At 40.1% G+C, this 17,382-nt stretch overlaps 1 protein-coding gene across 2 annotated transcripts in view; it reads left to right on the top strand.

Annotated features, from left to right (window-relative positions):
* Positions 1-17,382, top strand: part of RASGRF2 (Ras protein specific guanine nucleotide releasing factor 2) — a 274,601-nt gene that overhangs the window by 132,735 nt on the left and 124,484 nt on the right. For both annotated transcript variants that reach the window (XM_053587375.1, XM_053587384.1), the window contains exons 10-12: positions 1,210-1,370; positions 2,597-2,663; positions 3,384-3,520. In XM_053587375.1, coding sequence (XP_053443350.1) covers positions 1,210-1,370; positions 2,597-2,663; positions 3,384-3,520 — 365 coding nt within the window. The remainder of the gene's footprint in view (positions 1-1,209; positions 1,371-2,596; positions 2,664-3,383; positions 3,521-17,382) is intronic.

Here is a 17,382-nt window from a genome sequence, read left to right as displayed (position 1 = left end):
AAAATAAGAAATACAACATACCCATAACCCAGTATATCCATGTAACAAAATTGCACCCTTAAAATTATACAATTAATGGGCGGCGCCTATGGCTCAGTGAGTAGGGCGCCGGCCCCATATGCCGAGGGTGGCGGGTTCAAACCCAGCCCCGGCCAAACTGCAACAACAACAACAAAAAAATAGCCGGGCGTTGTGGCGGGCGCCTGTAGTCCCAGCTGCTCGGGAGGCTGAGGCAAGAGAATCGCGTAAGCCCAAGAGTTAGAGGTTGCTGTGAGCCGTGTGACGCCACGGCACTCTACCCGAGGGCGGTACAGTGAGACTCTGTCTCTACAAAAAAAAAAAAAAATTATACAAGTAATAATCAAAGAAGTACTGTTGGCTCAAAAGTTAGAAACAAGATGTTTGTAAGAATCTTTCTTAGTACTTTGGCTTGATACTTGACTTCCATTGGAAGTTTTTGAGGGGAGGGGAAGAGGTGGTCATTATTAAGGTGAAATCTCGAAATAATCAAAGATAATCTTTGTATTATAAAGTCTGTGCATAGCTTTCCACATGAAATGGAAGACAGTTTTGCTCATAGAAATGCTCTGAGTGTAGACTTCATGTCATTTGTTTTCCATTTAGATTCCATAAAGAATTATTATCATGCAGACTTTGAATAGAACTCAAAATAGCTGCCTTTCAAAAAATAGTTCTTAACTAAATTTTGTTGAATTATATATGTATTTGATCATATACATGTACATTCTATTTTTAAATACAAAGTAAACTATATTAATATGATATTTACCTTCTGTGCTTCAGGAAGAATAAATTCTATTTGCTTTTCATTATGATATTATATTACTATGTAGTATATATATTATTGTTAAGTAAATAAATTGGGATCAAACCACATCCCTAAGGACAGACGGTAGAAGAACCCATCCTTTGAATTCAGTTTGACCACCTTTAAAACTTATTTTCCAGCTTATAGATGAAAAATTCGTTCCAAATGTTTCACAGAAATGTTGGGAACAGTTCAGTACTTAAAATACAATGCATCGTTTCTTCTGCTCAGAGTGTAGGAGACGTACTTGTTCTGAGGGTATGACTGATAAATTAATCCTTGGTAACTTGGGAAATATGCCCCAGAGTTTATTGCCACAGCAGAGTCCTCACTTGACAGAATTTTAATTGCTATGTATTCTTCATTTTTGTGATCACCAGGTTCTCTTATTCAAGTACCTTCTGTTGAGAGGGGGAAACTTAGTAAAGTTCGCCTGGGTTCGTTGTCTTTGAAAAAGGAAGGCGAGAGACAGTGCTTCTTATTTACAAAACACTTTTTAATTTGTACAAGAAGTTCAGGAGGAAAGCTGCATCTGCTTAAGGTACTGGTTTTCCCTGACTATTCCATTATGCTCCAAGTGCTTGAGAGGTATTGAGGTTAATTCAATTACAGCTTTCTTGATTTTATTATAAAATAGATTGTCATGATTCCATAAAGAGTGAAATTATCAACATTTACTTTGCTATCACTTGTATTCAAAGTAATAAAAATTTATTTTAAGTGTGCATTACCATAAAGAAGTACAATTAAGGTCAGGTGCAGTGGCTCACACCTGTAAAGCTAGCACTCTGGGAGGCTGAGGCCAGTGGATTGCTTGAGTTCAGGAGTTTGAGACCAACCTGAGCAAGAGCAAGACCCTGTCTTTACTAAAAAAAAAAAAAAAAAAAAAAAAGAACCAAGCCAGGCATAGTGGCTCATGCCTATAGTCCTGGCTACTGGGGAGACTGAGGAAAGAGGATCGCTCAAGCCCAAGAAGAGTTTGAGGTTGCTGTGAGCTATGATGCCATAGCACTCTACCCAAGGCAATGGAGGGGAGACTCTGTCTCAAAAAAAAAAAAAATAAGAAGAACTACAATAAAACTCATAATCTGGGCAAAATTATTACTAGTTGATGACTTCAAATCACTACAGAGTACCACTACAATATTTACTAAATGCTATTTATTTATTTAATCTTGCTCTGTACTAGGAGCCAGAAAACTATGGCCCATAGCTTACTGCCTGGTTTTGTTAATAAAGTTTTATTGTAACACAGCCAAGCTCGTTTGTTTATGTATTATCTGTGGCTGCTATTATGCTAAAATGGCAGTTTGAGTAGTTGTGATATGCTTGCAAAGCCAAAAATATTTACTATCAGACCCTTTAGAGAAAAATTCTACTTGTCTATACCTTCTGTTATTATTGCTTAAAAATATTCAACACGGTGAATCCTGCTTAAACTGCTTCCTGGTGGGTGAGTCCAGCCCTTTGCTGAGCTGCATTACCTTCTAAAGCTGCGGTGGATGGTGCCATCTGGTCTCATCTACTGACTTGCTAAATTTTATAAACATTGGGAGTGAGAGTGGGGTAGGAGAGAAGAATTTAATTGAAGTTAAATTAATTGAATTTCTTTTCCACATCTAAGTTTAATTTTGGATCCTATGAAACATTTTTTTTATGCATAGCAGAATTGCTGTGCTTTCTTCTGTGGTTACTTGAGTACAAATCAGAACTTCCCAATCTACTCAAGACCTTTAGCCTCTTAATGGAAAATTCCTTTGTTTCCAGACAGGTGGGGTTCTTTCCCTAATAGAATGCACGTTGATTGAAGAGCCTGATGCAAGCGACGATGACTGTAAGTCATATTCTATGACTTAGAATTACAGGAGAACCTCCACAGTTGACCCCCTCCTTAAGTTGACCTAATTTTCATAGACCAGACATGCACCCCATGTACGTATCAGTACTGTAGGCCTAGTTCCTTATGTTGGCAACCTCCATATATTCACCAGTTTGTGATAGTCCCTTGGGTGGTTAACTTACAGAGGTTCTACTGTATATTAGAATTTTAAAAAATGAAGTTCTATAGTTTTTATTCTTTAATAGTTATGAAGAGCTCCTTCAGGAAGCAAGAAAGATGCTGGGAATAAAGTCCCTAAAGTCATTTATATATCAAACATTCTACTGAGAGCCATTTAACCCATAAGCCTTGTTAAACAATCTTTGGGAATTCACATTTTACAGAATTTGTGTCATGATAGTGACTATTCAGTGGCATATAGAGAAGAAAGAAGAGTAGAATTAGAGTGCTGGAATTCTATACATTATAGAAATTAAAAAAAAAACCTGTGACATAAGAAGGTAACCATTATCCTAGTCTCAAGTGATCTATGACCTCAGCTTCTTCACCTGCTTATGAGCTTAATAATCTTGCCCATCCCTGAGAAGCATGCTGTTGTTAGAATGAGATTCTGGACTTGCATGCACATTGATCACATTGATAGAACCACGTTAAAGCAGCCATCCCTCACGTTTCCATATTCACACCTAATTGTTTGGTTTACATGTGCTGAAGCCAAAGGTTCTGGGCAGGTGTTTGGGCACCTGGATTTCAAAATAGTGGTGGAACCTCCTGACGCCGCCTCCTTCACTGTTGTCTTGTTGGCACCTTCACGCCAGGAGAAGGCCGCCTGGATGAGTGACATCAGTCAGGTAAGCCAAGTATTTTTAATCTCAAAGCATAAATGTTTAGAGAACATTTTTAGAGTTCTTTTATTTTTATTAAAACAATTACATCCGTATATTTATTAGCCATTCGTCTGTCTTCTTTAGAGAAGGTTCTATTCATGTCTCTTGCCCATTGATATATGGGATCATTGAGTCTTTTGTCGTTGATTAATTTGAGTTCTCTGTAGATCCTAATGGAGGAACAAGAATCCAATGCACTCAATTCTTTTTTTATGAAATTTTTTTGGCTGGGGCTGGGTTTGAACCCACCACCTCCGGTACATGGGGCTGGTGCCCTACTCCTTTGAGCCACAGGCACCATCCCAATGTACTCAATTCTAATATGAAGGCAGTAGATGAGCTAGTACAGGGCTGGGGTAGGAGAATGAGGGAGCAGGGAGAGGGGAAGAGACAGGGGTCACAGTGTATGGCACACTTCTTGGGGGTGGGACACAATTATAAGAGGGACTTTATTTAACAAATGCAATCAGTATGTCCTAATTCTTTGTACCCTCAATGAATCCCAAACAATAAAAAAAATTACCTCTACTTACTGTGTTCACTGCCATCATCACTGTATATCTTGATAGGCTGTGATCACTTTTTTATTGTTGTTTGTTTTAATGTTAAAATTTACTTGACATGGCACAGTGCCCATAGCTCAGGGAGTAGGACACTTACCACATACACCAAGGCTGGTGCAGCCCGGGCCTACTAAACAACAATGACAATTGCAACCAAAAAATAGCCGGGTGTTGTGGTGGGCACCTGCAGTCCTAGCTACTCGGGAGGCTGAGGCAAGAGAAGAACTTAAGTCCAAGACTTTGAGGTTGCTGTGAGCTCTGACACCACGGCACTCTATCAAGGGCAACAGCTTGAGACTCTGTCTCAAAAAAAAAAATTTACTTGTTATGTAGTCATTGCATTTTAGTTCCTGGGCATTTTGCATCAGCTACAAAGGTAATCACTTGTGTTGAGGCTTTAGAAGTTGCCCTGCTAGTAATAAATTCTCTAGTGACGTCACTCAATGTTTTGTTTCTTTGCTCCTGAAGTAGAACAGTGGTGAGAGATACAAAAAGAGCTAATAAGAGCTATAGGGAGAAATCAAGAATTGAGAGATCAGAAGAAGCACTATTTGCAGTTGCACATCTGAAAATAAACTCCTGTATTTTATTAGGAAAAATTAGGGAACAGAACTGCTTAACATTCCTTGATGCAATGCCCATTTAGAAGGAATTGCTGCATTGTTTGGGTCATAATAGGATTTAGAAATATGCCAGCATTAGTTAGGATTAGACTTGGGCATTCCTAAGTTCAAGTGCCAGGTAATTTTGGTTCCATTTGCTAGTGAGGGGAAATAGAGAATGAATGGAAATAAAAGTTATTTTTATTTGTCAAAGAAGTTTCAAAGACTCTCTTTCATTTGGCCCTTGCAATAGCATTCTGGAGGTAAACACAGAGAAATAGTAGTCCCATTTCCTAGGCAAGAAACCTGAGGCTTGGAAAGCTAAGCATTTGTGAAAAGTTATGTAACTGCTTTGAGTCAGGACTCACGCCTAATCCAGGTCTTTTTTCCAGTATTCTAAACATCCTCTGCAAGAATGCCTTCTGCTGAATTTTTACGTATATACCCTGCTTGATGGTGACTAAATATCTAGAGGAGAAGCCACTTCTTTTTTTTTTTTTTTTTTTATTGTTGGGGATTCATTGAGGGTACAATAAGCCAGGTTACACTGATTGCAATTGTTAGGTAAAGTCCCTCTTGCAATCATGTCTTGCCCCCATAAAGTGTGACACACACCAAGGCCCCACCCCCTCCCTCCATCTCTCTTTCAGCTTTTCCTCCCCCAAAGAAATGAAAATATAGGCTCTTTCATATTTGCATAATTGCATCCTGGGGCGATTTATTAATACTTTCATTAGCTCTATACTGTATCAGTTAATACTGCATTGAGTCACTCTCTATTTGTAATGCATCTCTTATACTTTGCAAAACTCTGGCCCTTTCATTGATTCTGTGACATTTACTGAGGGACCACCAGGTGCTGCCAGGCATCCTCTAGGTACCAGGGATACAGCAATGGTTTCTGCTTTCAAGAAGACAGGCTGGTACCGGGTGCCGTCACTTACTCGTGGGATCCTGGCACTCTGAGAGGCTAAGGCAGGAGGATCATTTGAGCTCAGGAGTTTGAAACCAGCCTGAGCCAGAGTGAGACCCCCTCTCAACTAAAAATAGAAAAAATGAGCTGGGCATTGTGATGGGTGCTTTTAGTCACAACTACCTGGGAGGCTGAGGCAAGAGGATCACTTGAGGCTCAGTGCCTGTAGCTCAGCAGCTAGGGTGCCAGCCACATACACCGGAGCTGGCAGGTTCGAATCCAGCCTGAGCCTGCCAAACAACAATGACAACTACAACCAAAAAAAAAAAAAAAAAAATCATTTGAGTCTGAGAGTTTGAAATTGTTGTGAGTTGTGACACCATGGCACTCTAGCCAGGGTGACGGAGTGAGACTGTGTCTCAAAAAAATAAATAAAATAAAAAAGAAGACAACCTGGCTTGTAGGGAGGAAAAGGAAGTAAATTTAATGCAACAAATGTTGTAAGTATTGTGAGCCAAGCTAAGCAGGGGGAATGGGGAAAATAGGAGTAGCACAGGTGTTTTTCCAGCTGTTTTTGCCTTCTACTTTGTGATATTCCTAGGGCTCCTAAGATGCAGAGGTGACATGACCTTCAGGGAGCTTCCTTAGGGTGTCTTCTAAGGAATTGTCACAAGAGAAAGACCCTTGGAGCGTCTGAATGATTCCGTGCCAGCTCTTTCAGAGAAAGGCACCCAATGCTTTGCCTGCCTCAGATGTCCAAGTCCATCTATCTCGGCTTAGACGTTGAGGCAGAAGTATACAATTTTCTCCTTATTTCCCCAACTTGCTATGGCTAATATGTTACTTGGCAAAAAATTATTACTAGATCCTATCTTCAGTCAAAAAAAGCTAACAGAAAGTCGTATCTTTCTGGGTGATGATGACATCGTCACATGAAATAACCATGTTCAGTGATAGGACCTGGACACGGCTTTGTCACATAGGACCTGTGGCTTTGACACTTGCACTTGCACTCACTCAACAAACACATGTATGCAGTGGTATCTATGCCAGGTACTCTTTTTTTTTTTTGTAGAGACAGAGTCTCACTTTATGGCCCTCGGTAGAGTGCCGTGGCCTCACCCAGCTCACAGCAACCTCCAACTCCTGGGCTTAGGCGATTCTCCTGCCTCAGCCTCCCGAGTAGCTGGGACTACAGGCGCCTAGCCACAACACCCGGCTATATGCCAGGTACTCTTCTATGGATTTGTGACGTGAACAAAAGAGACAACAAGGATCAGATTCCTTGACCTCGACCTTTTGTAGCTTACAGACAACAACGATCAGACCCTTGACCTTTTTGTAGCTTATATACTCTTGTGGGGAAGACCAAAAATAAACAACAAAGGTAATAAATAAGTACGTATAATTTTATGTGAGGAGGTGAGGGGCAGGGTAAGAAGGAGTGTCTTACTGGAGGACGTGAGTTGGCGGAGTTTTCAAATGGTGGTCACCTCCCTCTGAAGGAGACATTTAAACAGAGCCTGTAGTTGGTGATGGACATACCGTGAAGGTCTGTGATGAAGGAGAAGTCATTCCAAGCAGAGGGAAGAGGGATGGCAGAGACTCTAAAGCAGATTGCTGCATATTTCAAGGAACACTATAGAGGCCGGGGTAGCTGGAGTGGACTATGCAAACATAGAAAAAGAGGAAGGCAACCAGATGAAAGGGCTTTAGCCTGTACTCTGTGTCAGATGAAGGTGATTAAAGGATTTGAGTAAAGGAAAGCCATGATCTGACGTAGGGTGAGAAGGATCACCTTGGCTGCTGCAGGGATGATGGATGAGGGCAGAGGGCGCGCGGGGAGGTGGGCGAGCATTTCTGCAGCAATCCAGGCAAGAGACGCTGACAGCCCCGATTAGCACAGTAGGAGTGGAGTTGGAGAGAAGGGTTCTGAGGCTGGATTCGTTTTGAAGGTAGAGCCCGTAGGGTTATGGATTAGATCTGGTATGGGAGAGAAAAAGAAGAGTCAAGGATGACATCAGAGTTTTTGGCCTGAGCAACTGGAAGAATGGGGTTGTTATTAACTGAGATGGAGCAGGCTGCAGGGGAAAGCGTTTGGGGGATGAAAATCAGAAGTTTACGTCTGGATATGTTGGGTCTGAGAAGTTCGTTAGCCATTCAAGTGGAATTACTAAAAAAAAAAAAAAAAAAAAAAGCAGTGGGATATGAAAGTCCAGAGATTAGGGAGAAGTCTGGGCAGGAGACGGGACATTATTTGGGCAGTATTTAAGGCTGAGACTGTGAAGATCCCCAGGGGACTAAGTGTAGACAGACATGAGAGGAGAGTTGTGGGCTGAAAGAGGACTCAGGGAGAACAGCAGAGGACCAAAAGGGACCCCCAGTGTAGGAGGGGACTTAGAAGTCAAGTGAAACAAAGTGTCAAGGGGAAAGAGTGGTCACTTTTGCCAAAAGCTGGGTGAGCCTGCTGGGTTTGAGCGCAGGTGGTCGGGACAGCAGGCTCTAATCTTGACTGAGCCTACCCTGCCGCCCAGCTGTGGCGTTGCACACTGCCTTCATTCTCTGCTGAAAGCATTTTCATTTTATAGGAGAAATGACATGTACATTCATGGAATTGGTTTGTCTCTGGAGTATATCTCTGGACGCATTCATTATTAATAAGATGAGTTTACTGAATGCTTGAAAATGTACTGTTTAATATTTTATTGTGTGCAGGTTATGGACACAATAAAATCAAACTAGAAATATTCTCAACACCCAGCACACTAAAATGTTTATCAGTTTCAACAGATAACCTGAGAATTTTAAAAAAATGCAAATTCCTGAACCCACATTCCTGAAGCCATTCTAAACTCCTTCGTCTTAACAGGCTCTGTAGATGACTTTTGCATAATTAAAAAGTCTCTGTTCCAAAGAATGAGCTCTATCCCTACAGTCTCCGCAATCCTGCCATACAGAAGTCATTTTACAGTTTGTCTTCCAGTGTATACACATCATTTTTGCTTCTTACTTCATTTACTTCTTTCTGTAATCTCACAAACTTTTCATATTGGTTTCTTCTAATAGCTATTAGAAGCAATGTGTGTGCATGTTTATTTATATGTACATATAAATAAACATGCATATTTTCTACCACATTAATTTACTACTTTTTATAGTTTTTTCTGAATCATCAAGCACTGAGCATATGGGCTGTTTCCAAGTTTTAGGATTAATATATCATGTAGGGCTAAACATCTTTCTGCAGGATTCCCCCCCGCCTCCCCGCCTTTTAAGGTCTTTGTTGGCATATACAGGGTGGCCATAAAGTTGCCATTTAAAATAGTGTGCAGCGTTCCCCTCAGAGTATAAGGCAGGGATAGAGGGTCTGATCCCTTTCCCGATTTCATGATTTCTCCTTTGACAGACCGCCACAATTCCTTCCACAAATATATAACTCATCACTTCACTACATCCCCAACAAGGTATCTGCACCTTTTTTCTAAGTCTTACCTTTGTTGAATTTTATCACATTTACCATGTTTTCCTATGTAAGGGAAAAGTGATTTTCCTTCTAGTGGTTTTAATTTATATTTCTGTGATTATCAATGAGATTAACGATTTTTTGTCTATATACTAGATGAATATTTATTCACTGGATCCATCCTTATAGGCTAGAGAAATGGATATTTTCTTTCAATTTAATTTATGAACACGCCCCCCATTATTTTGACTTCTTAATTTTTGTCACTCTTTGTTTTTCTAAAGTTTTTTTGTGGCTTGATCTGAAGTCACCTAGCTAAGCTACTGTACTATGCAACACTAATCATACATGACTCTTACTTAAAATCATAAAGCGATGCCTGAACATTGATACAATCCTGTTTCCAATAGGAACTGTGTAGAAAATGTAAGACTTTTAGCTTTGCCAGATCATTCTCTCTGAAGCTGTAATTTTTAAAAGAACAATTGCTTGAATGATTAATCACACTTGTAGTTACACCAGTAAGGCCATAATTAACTGTTGGCGCCTCCAACAAAACATGCAAGTGGCTAGTGGGCTCAACCAATAATTCTTCTCCTTTTCCATCTATTTATAGGGAAAGATTCTGAGGCTGAAGATTTGACCATTCATTTCAATAAGGTGCATTCATTTGTGTTTGTCTTAGTGTCATACAGAATGGTTTATTAAACAGATGCACTATAATTATGGGTATTAACTAAAATGCAGAACTAAAATCTGCCTCTGAACTTTTTGGTTTGGGCAGGTGTGCGGAATGCAGACCTAGGTAGACAGATTTGCTGCACATTGGACATGCTAAAAATGGACTAAAAACATCTTCTCTGAAATCAGTAGGGAATTTTCTACTCTAACATAAGAAGGTGAATTAAAAGAAAAATTGAATCTACCCTTTCTTCCCACTGCTACGTCCCACTACTTAGAAATACTAAGAAGGTAAAAAATATGGTGACACAGTAGACCACTGACCTGTGAACAAGTGCTGCCTTAAGCAAGACCATCAAAAACCCAAGCTGGAGAAGTCATTCTCCACACTGTCCAAGGACCAGCTGCATCAAAGTCACCCGGGGCTTTTGTGAACATACATATTCCCAAACCCCACCCTGGTCATTGCAAACTAGACTATCCATGATCTAGGAATCTGCTTTCATTATCCTGTTAATTTCAAAATTTGCTGTACTTCACATAAACTGAAGATGACGGTAAAGATATCTGATACCCTGCTTATTTTAATATATGTCTGTCTTTGTCACTGAGTTGAACACTATTCATTTTCTCAGGGCTCCATGACTTCTTCTCAACAACCAAGGTATATGCTTATAAAACCATAAATATATACCATACCTTGGGAGTATATTCATATAGACACAGAACTGTCTCATCAGCGTATCATTACTCAAAGTCCCAAAGGAAGCAAGATAAAAGCAGAATGCCTGGTTGAAGTAGAATTGGTGCATCCAGAGTCCACAGAAGCTCTGTTTATTCATACCCAACTTGTCCCTGAAGCCTGGATGGGGATGAAGAGTCCATTTTAAAAATCGTTTCTCTAACTGAAATGTATTATACTATCCAACTATCTCTCCATCCATTCCATAGATAGATTAAAGATTGTACACCAGTTATCAAAGACCTTTTGATAACTATATAACTACATGACTATAAAATATGACTTCTTATTATAGGACCTTTAAAGCTGTGGTTCGAATGGCATGCAGATTTTGTTTTCCCCCTAAACTTGAGTATATTATGTGAAAATTTCTTTTTATTTCTACTGAAAATAATTTTAATGCTCCACACATTGAATCAAAAAGATTTATGAATGAGACCTGACACTGGGTAATGAGATGTGCTCAAATGGACACATAAATCTCTTTCTTTGGATATAAAATTTTTATACCAAGTTCCAATTCTGGAAATGTGGAGGACTGAGATAATTTTGGTCTCTCTAGCTACAAAACTAGAAATTTTTAACGTGAACAATCTGTGGGGGGAAAAATACATAGGTGATATTTAAAGATAGAAAGGGAACTCTCTGTTTGCCAGAGACAACAAAGAAACTTAAAGCCAAGCAAAAAGCTTGGAAGCTAAAGACTTAGAGACTTCATTTTAGATTAGATGTTGGTCCCAAGCCCTAGGAATATAACATACTAAGAAGAGAAGAAGTAGCCTTAGGCCCATTAAAGTAACTGAGATACCTGTTTGAAGCCTAGACATTGGGAGGCTGTTTCCTCTGTGAAACAAGAACTTAAAAAACCTACTCATTGGCCCAAGGAAAGAAATAAGGAGGTCTTTCTTTGTCTGGAGTTCTGAATTTTTTTTGTGTGTGTGCTACACATAGGTTTACTTTATTCAAGGGATTTTGATATGTGGACATTCGTTTTTATAAAAAAAAGGCAAATATTTTTTCAGAATATGAAGGGGGTACAAATATATTTCGGAATATTAAGGGGTTGGAGTTCTGAATTTTTTAAAATCTCCTTTTTAAAAAATGAATGCATCTCTGGTCTATATATTTAAAATTCAGATTTATAATAGCCACATGGTGTGAAAACTTCCAACTGAGAAATCTTCATGAAAGTAACATTCAATTGTTGAAATCCCAAGCATGCTTTGTAGAGACAAACACAAAGCCACTCCATTAGCTATATTTCCACAATCCATGACATGTGCTCAAATAAAAAATTGCAAATTTTATGAGTAAATTACCTATAATGAGCCAGACTCAGCAGTCGGAGGAACAGTAGAATTATCATTGCAAGAACTTCAGATAATAGGATGACAACTTGGAAAAGACAGTAAATTAAGAATACCTAAAATATAACAAAACTATAAAAGAAGAAAGATGAAAGGGAAGGGAGGAAGGAAGGAAGGAAGAGAGGAAGAGAGAGAGGAAGGGAGGAAGGAAGGAAGGAAAGAAGGAAGGAAGGAGTAATCAGAACACTCTATAGATAGGACCAGGCTGATCTGTCAAAGAACCAGATAGAAAATCTAAAACAGGAAACTATAGACATCAAAATTACAAATTCACCAGAAATTCATTCAAGACAGGGATCAATCATGGCTGATGAGAAGATTAAGAACCAGATACTATATCTATGAGGAAATTATCTAAAATACAGCAAAGAGAGATAAAGAGATGGAAAATATGAAAAAAGAGATTCAGACAGAAGAGCCAGGAGGGCAAACATACACTGAATGGAAATTCCAGGAAAAAAAGATTTGAGAGAATAGAAAATATTCAATCTTCAAAGAGAAAACAAGTAGAAATTTTCGAAATGGATGAAAGACATGAGTTCTCATATTCAAGAAACATACTGAGTTCTAAGCTCCATCTACTCAACCAAAACCTTGTCTAGGCACATGGAGGTGAAATGAGGGAAGATGAAACACAAAAAGAAAAATCTGAAAAGGGAGAAAGACAGATTACCTATGAAAAATTACAAGACAGAAAGGTAAGCTATTTTTACAAGGAGAAATATGTAAGAACAGTCACTATATCTTTGTAATGGCAGAAAAATTGAGAAACCTCTTAAATGCACACATAATGAGAGATTGTCTAAAGTGTACCTGCATGTTCGTACCTGAGGACAGATACCAGTTAAAATGAATGAATTTTACCATGTTACGTATCAACATGAACAAATACAAAAATCTGTGTAAATTTTTTTCATTGTGTAAATTGTAAAGATGCAAACAGTATTATCTGCTGTCATGGGCAGATACATACAACTCTAGTAAAACAAGAAAAAAGGAATGAAGGAAAGGACAGGTGGATACTCCTCAGCTCCAGGACAGTGGTTACTTCTGGCTTGGAAAGCATCTACTGAGATGGACAATGTGTGTGTGTGGGGGGCTTTATCTCTGCGTGTGGTGTGTTTTATCCTTAAAAGAAAAAGGATGACCTATAGCTAATAAGGCAGAACATTAATATTAGTTAGGTCTAGGCAGCTGGCATCTGGGTGCTTCTTTCATTTCTGTATGTTTGAAGTATTTTATAATAAAAAATAAAAATACTGAAATGAAAAATACAAATCTATATTTATCCCCTTTTTGCCTGTATCTCTTGCATGCCAAATTATGACTCCTTATATTCATGGAGAGAGGTGAGAAAAAAATAAAGACTTTCGCCTTTCTATTTCTTACATGAATAACGATTTATTTAAAAAATAAATAGCTTAATAGCATTAAGATTCTTAACCCTTAATTTTTTCATCTTTTTTGTGATAGTTCACTTTTTGGCATGTTATTTGCTCATTCCAATTCTTTTTTGTATTATTATATTTAAAAAATTAAATGTTATAGCCAAAGAAATATTCTAATGTGTATATTAGGTGTGAAAAACCCAGAGATTTATTTTCCGTTTTCTCTCTCAAGTTTCATGCAGTATTCTCCCTACGCTGTTTATGTGTAACACTGCAGCCAGCCAAAAAAAAAATCTCGGTGCGTCTCTTCCGTGTTTCTCTGCAAAGTCGCCCCAGGTCCTGGGTCACTGTACTCCAGATTGGCATAGTAGACAAGGGATGGCGAAGGGAAAAGCATTTGCTTCTTTTTTTTTTTAATTTTTTTTTATTGTTGGGGATTCATTGAGGGTACAAGAAGCCAGGTTACCCTGATTGCATTTGTTAGGTAAAGTCCCTCTTGCAATCATGTCTTGCCCCCAGAAGGTGTGGCACGCACCAAGGCCCCACCCCTCTCCCTCCCTCCCTCTCTCTGCTTTTCCCAAGCATTTGCTTCTTATGTTGGTCAGGAAAGAAAGCTCCATTTTGGCTCCATGGAGAGGACTCCTATCCCAATCCTTGGCACTTGGCTCCTGTGAGGACCTGTGGAAGCTGAACGTCCTCCTGGATGCCACTTTCCAGCCCCCCCTACTCCCACCCCAGGTTCTATAGGCAGGCAAACTGGGTAGACTGGTCTTAAGACCCCTCTTCCTCTTGGTTCCCTCTTTTAAAAAGCAAGAGCTGCTTCCCTTCTGGTCTCCGAGAGGAGGGGAGTGACCAATGTCAGCTCACAGAAAATTGCATCTTAAGATGCCCTGGTTGTGGGCACCCCATTGCTGTGTTATGACTGCAGGACAGGACAATTGAGACACCTCTCTTAAATGCACACACATAAGAGATTATCTAGATAAAATGCAGCTGTATATTCATACCTTAGACTCATACCAGGGCTCCTTTCCCTTCATGGACAGTGCATGTGGTGTGAACGTCCTTTGAACTCATCTCCAACTGTGCGTTTGTTGAGTTTCCAGACTTAGTAGCAACCTAATTCCCTAGGGGTTTGGACTAAGATCCCCTCAGAATAGGAGTTAAATCTGTACTCTCCACCCGCCTGTCCAGGAAGAGGCATATATGACCCAGGTCTGTGACTCTGGCCACCTCCAGTGTCCACCCCCACCTTGTCTGGGCTCCACTTAAACACAGTGGCTGTCTCCTTGGAGCCACGTGGGAGCCCTGGGCTGAGTGTAGGTGGTCTCACCAGGTCATAGTGTGAGGTCACCTCTATTCTTGCTTGTGCAGTCATCCTAAGTCTGAGGTCAGTATAACTAAGCCATTGGCTTAGAATACTAAAGGAAACTGGAGGAATGTTGTTTGTTTTCCACAGGTCTTACCAAAAACCATCTCTACCTTCCCATTTCTGATGGGGATCCCAAGGCGATTCCTCCTCGAACTCTAGACTGGCACAGTAGAGGAGGGATGGCAGAGGGAGAAGTGCTTGCTGCTTGCGTTGGGCAGGAGACAAGGCTCTATTCCAGCTCCTCACTGTGCTGCAGAAACATTGAGAGGGAAAAGCCTAAGGAAGGGCAGGAAAGGCCCCTGGGACGAGGGATCCCTTGCTCCCTGTGTGAGCAGCCTCTCTCCCCGGGCAGCCCTTTTCCTTATCACCTTTCCCCACCTGCCACATGGTGTGGAAAGAACAGGGATAAGGTTAATTCATTTCCCCCCTGGGATTAGGGAAGTGAACTTGCCCTGTTCATCTCCTCTGTGCATCCTTTCCCTGCTGCCCACCTCACCTCCCAGTGCTCGGCCCAGTGTCTTCACATAGTAAGCACTTAATAAATGCACATGTAAGACAACCACCACAGAAAGTCCCCAGTGTCATGCAACCAGTGCAACTTCTTGAAGCTCTTGAGAATTCAAAAAAATAGACTGATTTGGGATAGACACTCAAAGACCATTTGGCCATGCTTGATTAGTTTTAAATATATTCATATCAGAAAATTTAAAAATTGCTTCATAGCAATGGACATCTTCTATTTATTTATTTATTTTTCCAGTTTTTGGCCAGGGCTAGGTTTGAATCTGCCACCTCTGTCCTACTCCTTTGAGCCACAGGCACCGCCCTGGATATCTTTTATTTTTATCTTGTTTTTTTCCTCTTCATTTTGTTCAGTAACTCATCCATTTTTATCATTTCTTTCTTCAAAATACACATCAGAATATAATTCTGATGATCCCTTGGGTTTCCACTTATTCCTCCTTCTTTTCCAGTGACTAGCACCATGAGGCCACTTGAGATCTTCTCAACGTGAATGAACTGCTTAGAAGCCCACAGTGGTTTCCCATCTGCCTAGAGGACAAAAATCCCAACTCATGACTCCCTTTTCTACAGCTGGACTCCAAATGAGTTCCTCAGCCCTCTCTTGCTTTTCATTTGCATTAGAGCAGCTGTTCTCAACCTGTGGGTCGCGCCCAATGAAAATACATCCTGCATATCAGATATTTACAATTCATAACAGTAGCAAAATTACAGTTATGAAGTATCTATGAAAATAATTTTAGGGTTGGGCATCACCACAGCATGAGGAACTGTATTAAAGGGTCACAGCTTTAGGAAGGTAGAGAACCACTGCTTTAGAGCCATGGGCACCAGCCCCTCTGTCTCTTCATTGCCCCATGTATGGTCCCACTTGGAAATGGTGCCCCAACTGAGAGCTCTCCCATGGAGGTGGGGAGGCTTTACTCCAGGCTCACAGGGGTCCCCTGCACCCTGGCAGCTCGGCTCACTGGTGGAGACGCTGACTCTGCCTGATAGGACACATAGGGTGCTGCAGCATCAGGATTTGGGGGAGAATAGCATGTCCAACTTTCTGCTACCCAAGACTTGTATGAGTGGGACAGGAGAGGCAGCATTATCAAGCCTGTGGAACAGCAGCCTGTGCCCTTTCCTGGACAGTATGAAACCTGTGCTTGGCACCAGAGAGAGGATGGACCTCTGGGTCACATTTTTGGGGGTTGGCCACAAGCTTGTTTGTTTGGAATTGTCCTTTCAACCAATGTTGAGGGAGTGTATACAAAACCGATTCGGTAAAGCTTGTAGGAACTTAAAAAATATCATTGAGGACATTGTTCACTGTGTTCACATTTAATATTTTTCTTGTTATGAGAACCCGTCTTCCTCACTGGTCTCAAACTAGGCTTAATTGAATTCCTACAGACTGTGAATTTTGTAGCTAACTGTGTCCTTCTTAGTCAGCTACTCCCTAGCCCAAAACTCCCTGGAGGAAGTTTTCTCAAAACATGAAGCATGTGTGACGGCTTCTTTCTGGGTTTTATCATATTGTTTTCAATTCTTGATCTAAATCGTCTCTGATTTTCTTACTTCTTGTGACTTTTGCCTTACTATATGTGTTTTTGTACTATACTTTGTATAAAATGGAGCATTAATTCACATAGAAGCACATCTAACCAAATGTATAGTTAGAAAACCATAATTATTTATATAAAAAACATAATTCCAAATTATTTCCAGATGCTGTAGTTTAAGGAATGTATTGAAAGGGAACTTTAATCCACGTTCCCCCTTACGTTGGTAACCTTTATACTGGTAGTAAAAATAATGGCATAAGATGTAAGGATAACAAAATCTTCAGGAAAAACAAGTATGAAAATGGCCTATCTACTAAGCAGACTGAATCGTCAGGATTTCAATGCTGTGAAGTTTGTGGGACGCATATTCATTCTTTTATTCTACCTTGGAGTTTGAGGTAGACCCTGGGTTCAGGACCTGTGTGAGGTCACACTGCCATCAGCTTCTCCGTACCATTCAACTGCAGGCACAAAGCACTATATAGCATCCTAGTGAATAAAAGCAATATTTTTTTTTTAATTTGTTTATTTTGAGTGGTGCCTGTGACTCAAGGAGTAGGGCCCTGGCCCCATATACCGGAGGTGGTGGGTTCAAACCCGGCCCTGGCCAAAAACTGCAAAAAAAAAAAAAAAATTGTTTATTAAAAAAACATTTTTTTTCTG

Source organism: Nycticebus coucang, chromosome 1 (assembly GCF_027406575.1).
Source record: "Nycticebus coucang isolate mNycCou1 chromosome 1, mNycCou1.pri, whole genome shotgun sequence".
Lineage (NCBI taxonomy): Eukaryota > Metazoa > Chordata > Mammalia > Primates > Lorisidae > Nycticebus > Nycticebus coucang.
The sequence above is the reverse complement of the archived record's forward strand: the minus strand, read 5'-3'. Positions and strand labels throughout refer to the sequence as shown.